Source organism: Sorex fumeus, unplaced genomic scaffold (genome assembly GCF_029834395.1).
Source record: "Sorex fumeus unplaced genomic scaffold, SorFum_2.1 ptg000098l, whole genome shotgun sequence".
Taxonomy (NCBI): domain Eukaryota; kingdom Metazoa; phylum Chordata; class Mammalia; order Eulipotyphla; family Soricidae; genus Sorex; species Sorex fumeus.
In genome coordinates, this window is record NW_026606155.1 from 1,959,382 (window position 1) to 1,978,229 (window position 18,848).

The 18,848-nt window shown below is 58.8% G+C and overlaps 1 protein-coding gene across 4 annotated transcripts in view; it reads left to right on the forward strand.

Moving 5' to 3' along the window:
• PRIMA1 (proline rich membrane anchor 1) overlaps positions 1 to 17,827 on the forward strand; it is a 46,115-nt gene extending 28,288 nt beyond the window's left edge. For 3 of the 4 annotated variants that reach the window (XM_056134174.1, XM_056134173.1, XM_056134175.1), the window contains exons 4-5: positions 10,182 to 10,311; positions 17,404 to 17,827. In XM_056134174.1, coding sequence (XP_055990149.1) covers positions 10,182 to 10,311; positions 17,404 to 17,506 — 233 coding nt within the window. In that variant the 3' untranslated portion in view covers positions 17,507 to 17,827. Of the gene's footprint in view, positions 1 to 10,181; positions 10,312 to 14,706; positions 14,807 to 17,403 lie in introns of all 4 variants that reach the window. The other variant, XR_008795074.1, reaches the window with a different exon arrangement.
• The last annotated feature ends 1,021 nt before the right edge of the window (positions 17,828 to 18,848 follow it).

Below are 18,848 nucleotides of genomic sequence, written 5' to 3' on the forward strand. Positions count from 1 at the left end.
CACTCAGGAATTACTCCTGGCAGTGCTCAGGGACCATATGGGATGCTGGGAATCGAACCTGGGTTGTCCGTATTCAAGGCAAGAGCCCTACCCGCTGTGCTATCACTCCAGCCGCGAGGCCAGACTTTCTCGACCACTGGGCCACAGGGATCCTGAATCACTCTTTAAAATGATCCAGCAGTTTAGACAGAACTGGTTGCACCGGATGGGGTGTTCGTGGGTACCCACCCTCTCCCCAGGATGTCCCCTCTGGCTGGGGAGAATCCAAGACTCGCTGTCTCATGAGTATCAGCTGGCACTGACCAGGGCACCGTGGAGATCATTGTCCTGAACCAGGGTCACACACAGGCTTCCCTCAAGCAAACGTGAGCTCATTCCATGCCCCCAACACTGGCTCTTCCTGTTCAGGGCATTTGAGATCTGCCTTTGTGGTTTCTTGTTTGGACCTGAGCTGCGTGCCCTGCTAAGTGGCCAGGGGATGCGGGATCCCAGGCTGCAGGACTGATCTTTGCTCCCCCTGCTTTGCCCACCCTCTGCCCACCCTCTCCCAGCCCCTGGCACGAGACCAGGTGTGACTGGATTAGCCCCGGAGCTAGAGAATGAGGGTCCCAGACTCTCCCAGTGTGGCTCTGTCTGGCCACTTTGAGCCCAGCTGTGCTGTGGGCGGGGCTGGCGAGGGGGGCCCTGGGGTGGACAACAGCAGCCGAGCAGGCGTGGGGGGCTCCCTTGGGCACGGCAGAGCACAGGGGGACCCTCGCCTTGAAGAGAGAAGAGTGCTGTCAGCAGCCAGTCCTTGTCCCAAGGGGCCCTTGGGGCAGAGTCCAGGGGCTCCGTGTCCTGCGTTCGTCCCCAGGTCATTAGTGATCTCGCAGGCTGCGGCTACACTCTCTGCTCCCAGCTCACCAGAGCGATTTCCACCCAGTCCTCCCGTCCGTCTCCTCATTAGGCAGTGACAGCACCACCATCAATAATGTATCCGGTGCTCCTGGGCGCCCCCTCCAGAGCCAAGTCCGAGGGCAGTGCCCTTGATGAGAAGCAGGCGCCGTGCCCCACGCTGGGCTCCGAGCCGAGGAGGCCGAGGCCGGCAGCCATAAATAAGTCAGTGGCACGAGTTTCCCGCATGGCAGTGGGCTGGGGACAGAGATGGAAGGACCCAGCCCCTCCCTGGGACCCCCGTGGGGGAGCAGAGAGCTGTGGGCTGTCCCCTTGCTCCCCAAGGCCCACCCGAGGGACCTTTCTCAGCCCTGGAGGTCACTCCCTAGAGGCTCCAGGGACACACTTCCCCTCCCACCAGCACCATGACTCAGTTTCCCCAAAGCGCCCCTTTTAGGGTGTGGTCTCCCCCGGAACTGCCTGCTCGTTTGGGGTTGGGGAGCGCTGAGAGCCAGAGGTCTGTGATCCGGTCCATCTCGAAGGTTACTGACTCCGTCACGTGTCTGTTTTCTTTCTTTCTTTCTTTCTTTCTTTCTTTCTTTCTTTCTTTCTTTCTTTCTTTTTTGCTTTTTGGGTCACACCTGGCGATGCACAGGGGTTACTCCTGGCTCTGCACTCAGGAATTACTCCTGGCAGTGCTTAGGGGACCATATGGGATGCTGGGAATCGAACCCGGGTCAGCTGCGTGCAAGGCAAACACCCTACCCGCTGTGCCATCGCTCCGGCCCCACGTGTCCGTTTTCTGTGCTTTGGTTTCCTCCCGTGTTTTGTCCCCACACTCTTCCTCATCAGTGGCCCCTCATAGGGTGGCTGAAGGTGTCGCAGCCCAAGGACAGCCCAAGCTGTCCCTTGCGCAGCAGCCCAAGGAACAGCTCTGAACCCCACTCACTTCAGGCCCTCCTCACTGATCTACATGCTCCCACCCTCCCGTCCTTGTACTCACCTGCCTCACCAGCTCACACCTTCTCGATCCTTCCTCATCCTCACGTGCAATTCCGCTGGATTCCTCTTCACAATGGACAGGATCTAAAGGAAGCTTCTGGAACCCCACCGTTCCTCCACCCACATGCTTTCCTCTTCCCATCCTCACACTAAGCCTCTCCTCCGCTATGTCTGCCTAGCAGTTCACAAAAACACTCACATACATGCACACGCACACACATGCACACACGCGTGCACGCACCACACACACACACACACACACACACACACACACACTATCTTCCATCTTCAAATCCTCTTGCCATCACTTCTCTTCAGGCCCTCAGCTCCCCTCTTTGGCCACAGAGCTCCCGTGCTGAGCCGCGAATGGTGGGTGGCTCTTTCTGCTTCTCTGGGTGCCTGGGCGATGGCCCCCAGGGCTAAGCACAGGGTCTTCCTGTGGGAGGCTGGGTTTGTCCCCCCTCGGCATTCCATGATCCCTCCAGGACTGACCCCTGGGAGTGGCCCCCGAGCGCCCTCAGTATGGTCCCCCCAGTCCTCTCCGCTGCTCCTCCCAAGCCACCTCGGTGATGGTCGGTGTGCCCCATGCTGGCCTTCAGCACCCACTCCTGGGCTGCTGGCCCCCTCCTGTTGCTCATTCCCCTCTGTGCAGCTGTCGGGCTCACCCAGGCCCACGCTCACGGGCCTCCCTCCCAGCATCCTTTGCGCCTTCTCTGCTTTGGGGCCCTCTGGCCAGTCTTGCAGAGTTCTCTCTGCTCCTCCGCTCAGCACTGTCCTCCCACGCCCTCCTGCCCTCCTCCGAGGGACTGAAGGACAGGAGCCGCCCAGTCGGGCTGACCACTGAGAACCCCCTTCCTGGGCTGGACCCGCCACTCCCTAAAGCTTGGGCTCTGTGGGGGGTGGGAGACACAGGGGAAAGCGGGGTCCTGCTGGGGGGCGGGGGTCAGGATGCAGTGGACTGCCGAGGGTGTCGACCCAGAGAAGTGTCCACAGCACCGGTGTTGGCGCTGAGCCCTCTGTGCATTTACTTCATTTCACCCTTGTGCCAGCCCGATGGAGGAGGCTTTGTGGTTTTCCCCAATTTAGAGTGGAGGAAATTCCTAGAAGATGAGACTGACTGTCCTGAGAGTGGGCTGTGGGTGACCACATGGCTGACCCGGGGGAAGGAGCCAGTGAGAACAGCTGGGAGCATTGTGGGACTCGGAGCAGGGGTGGCTTTGGGAGGAGAGGGCCACTGTGAGGGCATGCTGAGCCCCCCAGAGAGGGGGTGCCACTCCACAGCTGAGGCCTGAGTCTGGGAGGAGGTGGGTCAACATGGGTGCTCACAGCTGGGTGTTCTCGGCACTTGTACCCCCGGGCATTGGTGGAGAAGAGGTCGAAGGCAGAGAGGGGGGCTTTGGGGGACACTGGTACAGTAGTGAGGGTGCAGGACAGGGCCCTGGGCAACTTTCCCTAAAGCCCAGTGACGTGTCCAGCCTGGGCAGCTCCCCCAGGCATTCTGGTGGCACTCTCGCCCCAAGCCTGCCCGAGGTGGAAGCTCTTCTGGGTCCCATGAGAGATGGGAATGGGGAGTCAAGGCAGCACCACATGACTCAGCCCTCAGGGTTTGGGGAGCGGGGTGGCTAAGAGGCAGTGGCCCCCAAAGCAGATCCCACCCTGCCCTGTCCTGCCTTCCTGCCCCCCTGCCCCCCTGCTCCCTGAACCAGCCAGAGATGACACCGGGTGTATATTGGTGTGCTCACCCCAGAACCCACCTCTGTTCAGTGTGGGGACCCTCAGGGGGCTTCTGGTGGGGGAAACAGGGAAGTCAGGAAATGGGGGGGTCTCTGCTGAAGCCACACCTGGAACCAGGTACCCCTTGGCAGAGAGGACGCCTCTCCGTGAACTGGGGTGCAGATCCTTGCCGCCCCCTGCGAGTACCCTCAGAGAGGTTTTTCTCCAGGAGGGCCTCACTTCCAGGTCCCTGGAGTGGAGACACAGACATGGGCACCTTCAGAGCAGAGTGTGGGGGCCGCCCCTGGCACCGGGCGCCCCACAGAGGCGCTAGCCATGCAGAAAGACTGGGCTGAGTCGGGCCTTTGTGTGGGGAGACAGTGGGTCCTGTGTGGGGGCAGGCGGGAGGCCAGCCCCGTCCTTCGCAGGGGCCCCTGGGGGTCTGTGTCAGGCAGCCACACAGGAGTGGAGCCCCCCAGGCTGGGCAGGAGAAGGGGGGTCAGCCCAGGAGAGGACCTGGCGTTAGCGAGGCAGAACACAGAGCCAGACCCCTGCCCGCACAACCTCGGGGTCCTCCTGTCTGCAGAAATGGGGCCCAGGAAGGGGGTGCTGAGTGCACTGTGGGCCGGTGGGGTCAGGCTCTGCTGTCACACACCGACAGGGGCACTGCGCCGGCTCCTGGGGCTGCCCGCACCCCCAGGCTGTTCCCTTGGGGCTGGCCCTAGTCTAGCCCCGTCCTCCCCAGTGCTCCATGGCTGCCTTGGCAGTGACACCCCCAGGTTGGCTTTGGGTTGGGTCCCCTTTGTGGACAAGCACCCCTAGGGGGCTAGGTCAGGTACTCCCATCCACCTTGGTCCCTGGACAGGCCAATTCTCACCCGACTCCATGAGGGCCAGCTGATTCCACTGCCCACCCATTGGCCACATCCCTTCCCGACTGGACACGAGTTCCTCTCCTGTTCACCCTGAGGCCCCCCTCCTTGCCTGTCCCCGTGGCTCCTATGTGGCTCCCTTGTCCCAGACAAAAGCCCTGGCAGGAAGACAGAGGCCAGGCCCCCTGCACCTGCCTACAGCGAGGGCTTCTCAGGAACACCTGGGCTCAAATTCTGGGCCACCCACAAAAGTGGCGGGGGGCATTAGGCTCTCTCTAGCTCTTATAATTGGGCAGCACCCAGGCGTCAGAGCTCAGAGGGTGGGGGGTCGTTATTGCCAGTGCCTCAAGAGGAGCCTTGGGTGGACCAGTCAGTAGGCTGAAGTGCAGACTGCATGAAGTAGCCCCAAGTTCTCTCTCAGGCACTGCTTGGTCCCCCGAGAACTGCCGGGTGCACCCCCTGAGCACTAAGTAGAGTGTAGCTTCTGAGCACCACTAGGTATAGCTCCCAGAAAACAAAACAATAAACAGAACGGTGTTTCCTTTGTCTCATCCCATAACCAGAGAACCCACACAAGAAACATGAGGGAGACCACATGCCCCCAAGAACAGCTGGGGACTCTCCTAGCCTCAGTCCCTCACTGGCACCAGGTCTCGGGGTGGGGGTGTGTACACCTCCTTGGCCGTCTGCTCAGGTTCCTTGACACCCCTTCAGACAGGCACACAACTGCACCCCCTTCCACCCACCCAACTGCCCTTCCTCCAAGCACTGGGGGTCATGGGGTGAGTGTGGGGCTTCAACTTCTTCTCTTTCTCTTCCTTAGCTTGCACATGAGTCCTTGTAGTTGGGGTGGGTATAGACGGGGTTGGGACTGTCCCTGTGTAGTGTCCACTTCCTCAGCCCTGCTTGGAGCTCCCAGCTCTGTGGGGCTTGCCTCAGTTTCACCCTTCCCCACCCGGCCACCCGCCTCTCATGATGCCTAGCCTTCTGCCTATAACTTGAAGGCCTTTCCCTTAGGTGCAAGGTGGGTGACCTTCCCCACGTCTCTGTTCCCCTTGGAGCCTGCCAGCACCAAGGACACGGTGATCAGGTCAAGGCCAGCTCTATAAGGTTACTTGAATAGCTGGTGAAAATTCTGGCAAGGGCACACTTGACACTCAACTTATCTCTGTACTCCTGAGCCTAGCACAGTGATGGGCACGTATGTTTACCCATGTTTGGTGGATAAATAAGTGGATGGAGAGATAGGTGGACAATGCATGATGGATGGAGGGATGGAAAGATGGAGGGATAGTTGGATGGGTAAATGGGTAAATGGGTGATGGACGGGTGGCTAGGTGGATAGGTCACTGTCACTGTCCTCCCATTGTTCATCGCTTTGCTCGAGTGGGCCCAGTAACATCTCTATTGTGACAATTGTTACTGTGTTTGGCATATCGAATACGTCATGGGTAGCTTGCCAGGCTTTGCTGTGTGGGCGAGATACTCTTGGCAGCTTGCTGGGCTCTCCGAGAAGGGTGGAGGAATGGAACTCGAGTCGGCCATGTTGGTCGCTTGCAAGGCAAACACCCTACCCACTGTGCTATCTCTCCAGCCCAGGTGAATGGGTAGATGAATGAATGATGGGTGTGTGGATGGCTGGCTGGATGGAAGGGTAGATGAATGGATGGGTTGAGGGTGGGTAGATGGATGGGTGGATAATGGATAGTTGAATGTATGACTGTGGTTGGATGACTAGATGGGTGGATGGACGGATGATTGCTGGTTGGTAGATAGATGGATGAAGGAATGGCTGATGGCTGATTGGTTGCCTTTGTCATGTAATCTTCTGGAATATGAAGTCTGCCCACATGACAAGCTCTTATCTCCTCTGGAAATACCAGCTAGCACCTATCAGAAAGGCGGCTCAGGCAGGGACAGACCCCGTCTGCTCCTCATAGTTGGGGATCCCACCTCTAGGCCCTAGGAAAGTTGTTTATTAGCCCGAGTCTCAGAGTGATGCCTCCTAGACCAACTCCAGTCCCAGTATTCTCTGTCCTCAAAAGAGGAGGCCTTTCTAAACAAAGTCGCTATTGCCTTAAGAAAGCCCATCTTTTGGTCCCAGACTTGGTTCCCCAAACACCTTCCTCTTCTCCCCTCTGTCCCCACTTTTCCTTGGGAAGTTTCTTCACACAACAGGCACCAAATTTTGGAAGGGCTCCTCTAAGAACCCTCCAGAACCCGCTTTCCACCTTGGAGTCAGCTACCCTTGGGAGAATCACTGTGAAGGAAGCTCCCCCTCTTGAAAACCACTGTCCATTCCATTGTTTCTTTCATGTCCTCCTTTAATTTACTTGATACCTCTTCCACCGTTCGTTTGAGTTCATTGAACATCTTCAACATTTCATCTCTGAATTCTTTATTGGAGAGATCGTATTTGTGGGTAACCCCCGTTGAGGCTTCATCCTCTCCTTGTGGTGGGTATTTTCACTGTTTCTTCATGTTGGGGGTAGTATGGAGGTGGGACCTTCCAGTTAACTATCCATATTCTCCTCTCACTGCGAGAAAGGATTCTGGATGAGCTCGGTCGATGGAGGTTGCCTTTTCCCTCCTTCTAGATAGAACTCTACTTTCCTCTTAGGGCCTCCTATGTGATTTATGTGAGGCCACTAGTGAAGCTTTGGAGGATGTATTCTTTTATATTAGGCTTGTACAACTTCTTGTGTTCACCAGTATTTTGGTGAAATTGGAATAGGCTAGTGGACTATTGGCCTAATAGTTAGGCAGGATGTTCTCCACAGAATTAGGTAATGGAGACTGAGATGTGAGTCCAGAGTGCTGGGAAAGGGAAAAATAACTTCGGCCGCCACCCCCAGAGGCCACGCCCCCTGCCATGCTGTAGATCCCGAGGGATACCGGGAGGTGTTGCCATCAGGGTTCCGAATTCGGGCATGCGTGGGGAATGGGATGCAGGTGGGGAGGTCCACACATCCCTGCGGGATCCCCCTCTTGAGAACAGAAGGAGAGAGCTTCAGGAGGCAAGCAGACAACAGTGGCCGAGTCTGAGACCAGGTTTGCATCAGCGATCCTGGCATGGTCTCGGTGAGGCTGTGGACAGTTTCACCTTGTGCGAGAACAACAGCACCTTGGTGGGGGTCACTTTCCACTGCTTCTGCCCTCACTGGTTGTGAGTACTAAAGGCAGCCTTCCCCATATTTCCAGGGGTGGGGGTGGGTTGACGGCTGATGCCTGCTGTGGCCTGGGTATTGGGTGTCTGTGGACCATTGAAGGGCAGGTGTGGGGCCCCCACCCCACTGTGGATCTGGTCACACCTCAATGTCCCAGCAGCTGGGTCTGGGTCTTTGCCTAGTCTCTCTGGGAAGAGCCAACCCATCAAGGGAGACCCCAATACAGGGAATTAGGAGAAAGGATCTTGCATTTGATATTTTACCCCGGTAAGTTCCAAAGAGCCTGGCAAGCTATCCATGGCATATTTGATATGCCAAAAACAATAACAATGACGGGCCTCATTTCCCTGACCCTGAAAGAGCCTTGAATACAGCAGCATTGGGAAAGACGAGTAAGGAGAAGCTGCTAAAATATCTCAAGGCTGGGACGAATGAGACGTTATTGGTGCCTACTATAGCCAATTGATGAACAATGGGATGACAGTGATACAGTGAGACATGAAGCTCCAAAAACGTTTGTCAGCAGGCAAACCTTCTGGGTCTCCTCCTAGCTTTAGGGCTGGTGCCTTTTCCAGATGGGGTTTTCCATCATCCTATTAGTGCTGAGGTTTCTGGAGGTTCAGCCTCACCCTGACTGGTCCCACATGGCTCATGACATTTGGGCCCCTCAAGGGAGGCATCCTGGGACCAGGCATCTGTCCCCCTGTGATGGGGCTGTAGCGTCACCTCCCTGGGGTAGCCTGTGCACCCCCTCCACTGCGATGAGCCACAGCTGGACTGGTGTTGCTCAGGGCTTGCTCCGTGCTCTGTTGTTCTTCCTTTCCCCGCCCTCTGCCCTCCCTCATTCCCGAGGGGAAGACAGGAGCGCGAGCCCACAGATGTGGCTTGGCGGGGCTTTGTTGATTCCTCTCTCTACTCATCACAGCCCCTCCATCACCCTCCCCTTCCCCTATCCCTGCCGCTCCTACCCGCTAACTGCACCAGAACTCGTGTGTGATTATTTACCGCCCCTTTATCCACTGAAGCCCACACCCAGAGACAGCCTCTGTGTCCACCATCAGGGGAGCAGATGAGCAGCTGGGCCCGGCGGCACCATGTAGGGGGAGAGGCCAGGGCAGTGGGCTGCAACCCCCGTGAGCCTGGCAAGCCCTGCTAAAATCCAGGGGCAAGAGTTTCAAGAAAGAGCATGGACAAGCAGAGGTTTGGGGGCCACCACTGGTGGTACTCAGGGCTTACTCCTGGCTCTGCTCTCAGGAATCACTCCTGACGGTGCTCGGAGGACCCTATGGGATTCCCTGGGGTGGAATCCAGGTCAGTCGCATGCAAGACATGCTCTATCTGCAGTACAATTGCTCCGGCCCCTGATTTTAGAAAGTGCAAGTGTCCTCTTCTGATGTGGGGATGACCAGGATGACCTGGGGGTGCTCGCTGGGGGAGAGGCGGGGCTTACCCTGGCAGGAGCATCTCTCCAGGCACTTCCGCATATGTCAGTCATGCCACATTGACCACCGTGGCCGCAGCTATATGAGCAGTGAGGCTCCGGTGGGCTCAGGAAAACCAGCCTCCGGTCTTCTGCAGACCCTTGCATCACTCAAGGCACCAGTTTTGAACCAGAGTCTTATTGGGGGCATTATTTTGAGTTCTCTGGGGGCAGATTCACATCTCATCTGGCCCCACTCGGTGATGTCTCCTCCTTACTCCCCCTCTACCGCCCTTCTCACATCTCTGTCTCTTTCTCCCTCTCTACCTCTCCCTTTCTACCTCTCTCTCCCTCTTTTTCTCTCTCTCCCTCTCTCTCATTCCTCCTGCAACCCGGGGCATTTGTGTCCATCAGGTCTGGCTCTCCCCGGACCCCTGGGGAAGGCTGTGTGGTGGCAATGAGGCGTGAAACGACGTGTTCCTCGCCTGCTCTACTCTCCGCTGTGGGTCCATCCCACACAGCCTGGGCCCCAGGGGAGTCAGGGGAGGGTGGACGGGCTTACCCCCAGAGTGTTACCAGCTGAATGATGATGAGGGGGCCCTGGAACGCCCAGCATCCTCTGCTTTGTCGAGAGATGTTTCCAAATTGAGGCCATCAGACAAGCTCACTTGATGATGGCAGGCATTGGGGGCAGAGACAGGAGGCCATGAGAGGCGCCTCTTGCAAGCAAGGCGCTTAAGCCACTGACCTCAGTGAAGACACTGGCTGCCAGGGGCCTCCTCTGCAATCCTTCCCCACCCCCTTCAGAGGAAGCGAATTTAATGCCTCCACGGAGAGCGCGTGCGGTTCTGTTATTTTTCATGGGAAATTAAACTTGACCCTGCTGTCAGTTAGCTCATGCCAGTGGACGATGGATGGCCTGGGGCCGGGCGCTTAACCTCTGCTTGTGGCACGCTGCCTGGCGGGGCCAGGCATGATGTCACCTGCAGGGTGGGTCTGGGGAGAGGACAGCAGGAGACGGCTGAGCACAGTGAAGCCACCCGGGGGTGGCCCTCGGTGGACACCATCCCTCTTCCCCCCCCCCCCAAGCCCTGCTGGACCACACTCAGACTCCCCCTGTCTCTGTCTCTTCCAGCTCCCAACTCTACCTCGTGCCCGGCGGAGGAGAGCTGGTGGTCAGGCCTGGCGATCATTATTGCCGTATGCTGTGCCTCCCTGGTCTTCCTCACTGTGCTTGTCATCATTTGCTACAAAGCCATCAAAAGGTGAGTGCCCGCCACCTCCCCGCACACGGGGACTCCCCCAGGCACCCCCCAGATCATAAAAATAACTTTAGCAGAGAGCTGAAGCCGAAAGCATGCATCTCTGTCTCCCTCTCCCCTTGCTCAGGAGTTGTCAAGATTTGGCAAATACCTGCTTCTTCCATTTCTATTTTGTCCTCCTCCCCCAACACACACATTTCCTCCCCCCCCTTTATTGTGGTGAGAGGCTCAAAGACAGCTCATTCTCATGTCAGGCATGCGCTCTGCCACCGTACACATCCTTAACCCTCACCCTTGTCATTGCTGACATTTCAGAGTTGATCCCGGGGCCGCGGAGATAGCCCAGGGATTACGATGTTTGTCTTACATGTCGCCAACCCCAGGATGTCAATCCTGGCATCTCATAGTCCCCTCCCGGTAAAGCACCTCTGGGAGCTACCCCTGAACACAGCCAGGAGTAGCCCCAAACCCACCTCCCTAAGTCTCTGTGGGGCTTGGGGCAAGGAAACTGACCTTTCGAAAGTTACCAACACCTTCACCCACGCTTCTCCTGGTCTGGTTACTGAGAAACGCTCACTCAGAGGTGGGGCGGGAGGCTCTGGGGTGAGGGGGTGAGCCCGTGGTGCTGGGCACCAGGTATTAAAGTCCAATCTTGGTTCAGACCCAAACTCCAGCCTTGTGGTCCAGAGATATTCCTGCCATTTCTCTGGCCCTGGTTTTTAATCTCTGTGCAATGGGAGAGAGCTGACACTAATGTCTCTGGGAGGGGTGGGGGTGGTCCCCCAACCAGTATACAGGGGATCCAGGTACCCTCTGGGACTCCCCCAATACTCAGGGCTATTGTGGCTCAATGTAAGGGCCCAGTAATGGGGGTCCCAGAGCCGACAGTGCCAGCGCCCCTCGAGGCCACACTGGACGGTGTTTGGGGACTTCGTGGTGCCAGGGGACAAGTCAGGGTCCCATGCATGTGGGCATCCCAACACTTGTATTGCCTCTCCAGTCCCTGTTAGCTCTTTTGGAGTGTGTGAGAAGCATCTGTACAAGACTTGCTTTTGGGAGCCCCATCTGCTGGCGGTGAACACTGTCCCCTCCCATCAGGGTATGGCCAAGCATCATCTCTGGTGCCCAGCTCTGTGCAGGGGCTGATCAGAGGAGGGAGCTGTGCTTCCAGGGGGGAAGAGATGCCTTCAAGAAGGCTTCTGGTGAATGGGCCACCTTGGCTGAGTTTTGAAGGGTCAATAGGAGTGTGCCGGTGGGCTCATGAGTGATCCAGACAGCAACCCATCGTCCCAGGCTGCTACCGTTTACAGCATGCAGGTTCTGCAAGTCTAGAGACAAGGAGACCCCCACTGTGCAGGGACGGGGAGGCAGCAGGGCTTGGTCCCCCTTCTGCAGGGACTAGGAGAAAGCAGGCACCCCCCCCCCACACACCATCTGCATTTCTCTCCCTCGAGAAGGGCTTTGGGCTCCCAGGCGCTTCTTGCTGCTTAATAATTCATCCGAAACATCATCTTTTCTCTACGGAAACCAGCACGTTTGTTGTCCTGGAGAGCCATTAGCAGGAGCATCCAGTGAGAAGCTCTGTGTGGGTTTAAACTCTCAGCCTGGAGTCTCCGGGGAGACCTCCGAGCCATCTCGGTGAACCCTCGGCCCACAGATTGCCAGTCGGATGGTTCTAGAAACAGGGGGTGGGAAGGAGGTGCTTTCTCTGGGGAGTGTGGAGAGGTCGGAGAGAGTGGGGGGCGCTGCGGGGGTAGAGGAAGTTGAGGACCCCCCATCAGCACTTTCTTCCTCTGAACTCAAACTCCAACCTCTGATGCAATGAGTGTCCCTGAGACCATCTGTGTGCTGGGAGCGTCTGGGTGCAGGGTTTGGGGAGCACAGAGAAGGGGAGACCTTTCCAAGTCCTGGGCTTCCCCAGAGTAATCTGGGACGGGTTGGTGACAACCAAGGAGCTAAGGCATTTTTAGGGGGAATGTACAGGTGGCAGGTCCCCTGCCACCGCTCCACGCTCCCCTCTGAAGGAGTAACCTGTCACCATGTCCCCTCACAGCTGCTGGCCATGTAGTGAACTCCTCTCAGTGAACTACAGGCCCGGTTGGCTGCAAGGATTGGGCTGCCCACATGCACGGGACCACCAAAGAGGACAGCCCCTGCCCACTTCTCACTTATGAACATGGGGAGGAAACAGAACCTCGGGGTCCCGGGGGAGAGGCGGATGGAGGGTGCTGCAGCCCCTATGGGGGGAGTCTGACCAGGTCGCGGCATTCCTAACTTCCTGGAAGTCTGATTTTCATTCTCGCCAAAGTGATGCAGGCCCAGAGTTAAAATGCCAAATCTGCCCCGAGTCCACCAGGAAACAGCAGCTCTGATGCTCCCCGGTGACCACCAGGAGACGCTCATGGCAGACGCTTCTGATCATTCTTTTCTGTACTCACATATCTCTCTGCCGTGGCCACTTGCTGACATTGTCCCAGGCTCAGTCCCTGGACAGCCCAACCCTTCCGCCCTCAGCCTGTAGGCATCTCTGGGGTGGCCGCCCGTCACAGAACCCCCAGTTTGGGGGCTGGAGAGAGAGCATGAGGTTTGGGCGCAGGCCTGGCATGCAGCTGGTACTGGTTTTCTCCCTGATATCTCCCAGTCCCCCAAGCATCGCCAGGTGCAGCCTCCGAGGCCCCAGTACCCCCAGGCCCCAGCAGCACCCCATCCTCAGGCCCTCATGAAAATTCTGACTGTGATGCATGAAGTGATATCAGTCGGTCAGAGACACAGAGATAAGACATGCAAGAGGAATGCGTTAGCACAGGGGGTCATGAACCTGAGCAATGCCATGACCCTCTGTGCTAATTCATTCTTCTTGCGTGTCTTATCTCTGTGTCTCTGATCGACGGATATCACTTCATGCAACAGGCCTGGTGGGTTAAGAATTGCTGGGAGGTGCCCTTGGGCTTCCCGGACATCACTTAGGAGTCCCCTTAGAAACAAATTCCCAATTTTCGGGGGCCTCCACCGACTAGCTATAGAACCCCCCACATGCCCAGCTCTGTAGGTGGGACCCATCCCACCACCCCAGTGCAGCCCCCAGCGCTCCCTGGCTGCTCCTCGAGCCCACCATTCCCAGCCAGCTCTTACTCATGCACACCGGGGGCTCGTCCTCACTCAAGCCTACAGGAGTTAGGGGTCCGCATGCTCTGGGCATCTGGGTGTGGGCCTGGGTCAAATGTGATTTGCTGCTGTTTGTTTGCTGTGTCCCCTGGGCCCTTGGCAGCCTCAGGGAGACCAGCGTCCCGGGGTCCAGCAGGGCCACTGCTGTGAGTCCACTTCCCAGAGACAGACCCCTGTGCCCAGCAGGAATTGTGGGGACCCAGCGTGTAGCCAACCTGTGGGCCCAATGAGGCCCCTAGTTCCTTCCCTTCCTCCATGCCTGTGTGGAGCAAGGGACAGGCCCTCCAGAGGAATGGATGAGACCTGAGCTCCCGCCCCCCCTGCCCTGCTTCTCAGCTCACTCTCCCCTGCATGGAGGTGACCCTGACACCCTCCAGACTAGGGCAGGGCAGCAAGAAGGCCGATGGAGCTGCCTGCACCTTTGGGCCCATAGCCTGGCCAGCAGCTGCTCCCCACATGCCCCAGAGGGTGCTGACATCTCTGGGCATGAAGGACCCTCCAGGGCCTGGCTGGCAGGAAAAGCGCTGCCCTGTCCTGTGTGGGAACAAGAGGCTCGGGACCCACCCGGGTCTGCTGCCCTCATGGTCAGTGATTCCCCAGTGGCTCAGGGGCCTTCTCTGGCTCAGGGAGAAGCTGTCGACTGTCTCCAGGCATCTCGTCTTGAACTCTCTGTGTGTGTGTGTGTGTGTGTGTGTGTGTGTGTGTGTGTGTGTGTGTGTGTGTGTTTGCATGGGACAGGGGTGGGGCGTGGGGTGAGGGGTGTAAAACCTTCAGAAAGGGCCATCTGGGCCTTTGGCACTGCAGCTCCCAGCTCCCAAGGTGGAAATGGTGAGTTGGCAGGAAGCTGCCTTCCTTCTCTGCTCCCCCCAGCTCAGCCTCACCTCCAGGCTGAGCCCAGCCTTGGATGGAGCCCTGGAGGGGACTTAGAGGTGAGGGGGTTGAGTTCAGCTCTAGCCAGAGCCCTCCAGCAGGCCCGTGGGCCTGGAGGGGGCCTTGAGCCTGGCCTTGGCCTTGCTGTGGGGGTGCAGGGTCCAGTCCTATCCCAGGACCCTGGAGCCTTCCTGCTGCATCAAGAGGCAGCCTCTGCAGAGCTGGGATGCTGGTGGTATGGGGGGTCCATGGGGGGCACCTGCCACTCTGAGGCCAGGGGCCCAGGCCTAGGGGTAGGAGAAGGGCCTGGAAGCCTGGGCCGGGCCGGCCAAGGACTCTCACCTTTCTCTCTCTTGGTTTCAGGAACCAGGCCACGTAGCATGCGCCCAGGGAGATGGGCCTCTGGGCGCTAGAGGGAGCAGCCGGGTCTGTCTGGCATTTCTGGAATCCCCCAGGGTGCGCAGTAGGTAGGAAGGGGGCGCAGGGGCAAAGGGAGTGGATCCCTGGCACCCTGCGCCCGGCTAACCCACCCTTCCTGTGTGCCCGCTAAGAGCCTGACACACACTAATGACTGTAACCTTCCCAGCAACCGGGCACCGGACACCATAATGGGCCCATTTTGGAGGCCTGGCAACTGAGTTGTGGAGAGAGGCAGGGCGTGTCCCAGTGTCCCATGGCTGCAGAGTTGGGGGTGGCCAACATTCAGGAACTGGGACATCCTCCATGCCCGGAAAGACTTGGTGGAAGGACGCAATGCGGGTGTCGGGCAAAACCGTGGCCCGCCATAGGGGCAGTTCTAGCTCTGCCAGGCTGCAGGGAACCCGGGGAAGCTTGGGGTGGAGCACAGTGTGGGGGCTCAAGGCTGCGCGCCTCAGTCCGGGCTGCTCAGTCTGAGGTGTCGTCCCATGCCGGGGTGTGGAGGGGAGTCAGCTACACCCAGGCATCCAGGGGGCATGGCGCCACTGACATGGCCTGGCTTTGGCCTCTTTCCTGTCCTCCCCCTTCTTGGTCATCCCCCAGCACCCGAGGTGGTGCTCCCCCAGCCACACCTGTGCACTGGGATTGCTGACTTAGCCCATGAATGAGGTTTATTAGGGAGATAGCTGCACCCCGAGATCTTTGCCAGAATCTGCCTTTGAATGTCCACCCTCATCCCCCCATCAGTTCGTGGGGTCATTGTGAGGAAAGATGAGAAGTGGATGTTGCACCCTGCCCTCCTCAGCAGACCCTAGACATGGAGCAGGGCTACTGGGAGGGAGGGAGTAGGGGACCACAGCAGGACTCAGGGCCCAAGCAGCTGCAGAGCGGCTGTGTCCACAAGCCACTCAAGAACAGGACAGCTGGACTGGGCCTCAGGGTCCGTGAGCAGCATGGAGGGGTCCTCCCAAGCGAGATGGCGTTTCCGAAAGTGCTTGAGAGCTTTGAGGGTTCTCTACAAGGAAGCCCACCGTAGTCACAGCTGCAGGGTCACAGTGGGGGACCCCTGTGGGAAGAAGGGTGGAGTCCCGAGAGGCGTCAGAGCCCAGGGGTCACCCCAGACCAGCCAGAGGTCCTCGGGCACCTGCCCACTCTCTCTCTCAGCCTCAGTTTCCCCATGAAATGGATCTCTTAACTCCAGGCCTAGCTTCTCCAGGCTCGGCCCCAAGCTCCACGGAGGACCTGCTGGCTGGCCATTATCTTGTGCTTCTAGAAGGCACCAGTGTGGCCTGAGCCCCAAGGGAGAGTGTGTGGGGTCCTCGGGTGCCCGGGAGCAGCTCCTTCTGCCAGAGGAGAGGCACTGTCCAGACTTGTGCTGGGGGGGGGGGCTTCCTCTGGGCAGACCTAACCCCCTCTCCTCCCCATGTTGACAAACACCTCACCCCACCCCCACCCCTCCCAACACTAAGTGCCTCACCCTTCCTTGGCTCTCACCACACACGGTCTCCAGATGGCTGGGGCGGCTCGGGGGATGCTTGAGGGGACACAGGTAATCTACTCTCGGGCTTCCAACAACAAATTAGGCAACACCAATGCCCACAGTGCCTCAGCCCAGGGCCCCCCGGACACCGGAAGTGCCTGATCTGTGGTCCCTGGACATCAGACTCAGATAAGGGGTGTCCTTGGCACGGATGGTCTGGGCTCACACAATGTGTTACTTGGCTCGGAGAGCTATGGTCAGCGAGGCCGGGGCCAAGAACCCCCGCAGGGACAGGAAGGGCTTGATCCACGTCAGAATAGGCGACCAGGATGCAGAATCTCAACTAGTGTGCAGAGGGGCAGAGGCCTTCTCAGAGCTCCCTCTAGCCTCCAGGTCCCGTGGACACAGGAAACGCTCCTGAGACCGGAAGCAACTTCCAAGGGCCCCAGGGGGAGTGTCAAGAAGCACTGGTGTGTGCGGACAGTGTTTGGACAGTCTTTCTGCAACCCCTGCCCTAGCCAACATCACCCCTTCCACCTCCCCTTCCATAACCACCAGCTCAACTCACCAACATCCTTCATCCTCGTCACCATCACCATCAGCCACCACAGCACCACCAAGCATCGCCATCAGCCCCTCCCACTCCTTCCCACTCTGGGATAGCAATCCCCCCAACCCCATTGCCATGGCCACCCCCTCAGCTCGCCATCTCTTTCAGCATCACCGTCACCTTTAACCCACCACCATCACCAAGACCACTGTCACCACCTCCACCCGCCCATCCACATTTCCACCTGCCAACTCCAGTGACAACCCCCTTCCCTCCTCACCACTTGCACCTCCAGAGAGCCACCAGCATGTCCCATGTGGACACTGTTGGCTCAACCGAAGCCTGATCGTAATCAGGGGAGACTCACGGTCCATTCTGTTCTGTTCACCATGGTCCCTGGTGGATGGCTCCCCGCTTTCCTCCCCAACCATCTGGAGGTGGAGAGTCTGGGGAGGTGGGGGAGTCACAACCGGCTATATCCAGCTTCCCTTTGACCCCACAAGGACGGGCCGTGCAAGGAGGCTAACCCAGAGCAGAGCCCGGTGGTTACCCACTTTGGTGACTAATGCACACCTCTGCGTTCCCTGCCCTGTCTTCCCTGTCCACACTGCAGGAAACCACTGAGAAAGGAGGAGAACGGTACGGGCGTTGCTGAGTACCCCATGACGTCCTCGCAGAGCAGCAAAGGCGTGGACGTGAACAGTGCGGTGGTGTGACCCCCCTAGAGACACAGCCGGGGGCACTCGTGGACACGGGAAAGCGGAGCCGATGCCGGCATGGGCCAGGATGTCGTGACCTCGAACCTTGGGAAGAAGAGACCATCCTCCTGGACGTTGGGAACCTGGTCACCTGGGCAGCACCAGCGTGGGGCTGTCTCGCCATTCTTCTTGGGCTGTGGCTGGCCAGCTGTCTCCCCACAGCTGCCTGAAGACAGCCTGTCCATCTGTCTGTGTCTGTCTGTCTGTCTGCTGCAGCAGGAAGGTCCCTTCAGCCCAAAGATGAGCAAGGCAGGGCCGAGCACTGCAGAAAACCACCCTTCCTCCTCCCGACACCCCTCCCCCGGGCTGCTCTGGTGGCCAGGCTGTCCCCCCCCCCCCCCCGGGACCTCTCAGCACAGCCTTGCCCCCCCCCCCTTTCAAAGGTGCTTCCCACACACCTGTCCCCGACCCCATCCATGATGGTCTTTGTCGTCTTCCCGTCCCCACTGGCGTCAGGGTCCCTGTCTCCTGCCTCCCCGCCACTGGGTGCTGTGAGCCCAGCCTGCAAAGCCGCCTCGCCATGACAGAGCCCACCAGGCTTCCTTGACACTGGGGGCTGAATTCTGGTCTTCCTGGGGCCATCAGGAGCGATGCATAGACACCACACAAACCCTGACTTCCTGGGGACCAGCCCCCCATGTGAGCCGGACCCTGCTCTATGGGCTTCCACGTGTGCCAAACCTACCGCAGGCACCTGGGGCTGACCCCTAGCCCACATGGGGTCTCCCTGAGAACCAGGGTCCTCCGACCCTCTGCCTGTGTCCCCAGAACCCATCCCCTGCCTCCAGCAGGCAGCGTTCTTACAGTGGTTCCCTTTACATGTCTCCTTTCAGGGGTCCCTCAAAGTGCCGGCCCCTCCAGATGGTCAGGAGAAAAGAGGGTAGGGAGGAGAGGGACCTCAGACCCACCCCCATGTGGCCTCCTGCCCTGCAGACACGCTGCCAGGCCCCAAGGCAGTGGCCCTACGTGCCCAGGGGAACTGGGGAGTGCCCTGGCCCAGGGACCCCTTTTGGGACCCAGAGCACAGCGGATCAGGCCCTCTGGATCAGGGGTCCAGCTCTGCAGTCTCACCTCCGCCCCCCACACACGGGAGCTCTGCGGGCATCTCCAGGGGGACCCCGGAGATGAAGAAACAGTCCCGTGGATGCTGACTGTGTCTGTGCCACTCTGAGAGGCTGTGTTGCTCTGCAGAGCCCAGGTGCCCACAGGGTGGCCTGGTCTCCCAGAGAGCTGAGGGGGCGCTCTGCGGTGGCCATAACGGGGTCCTAGCCCCCATTCCCAACGCCACTGCCCAGAGCTG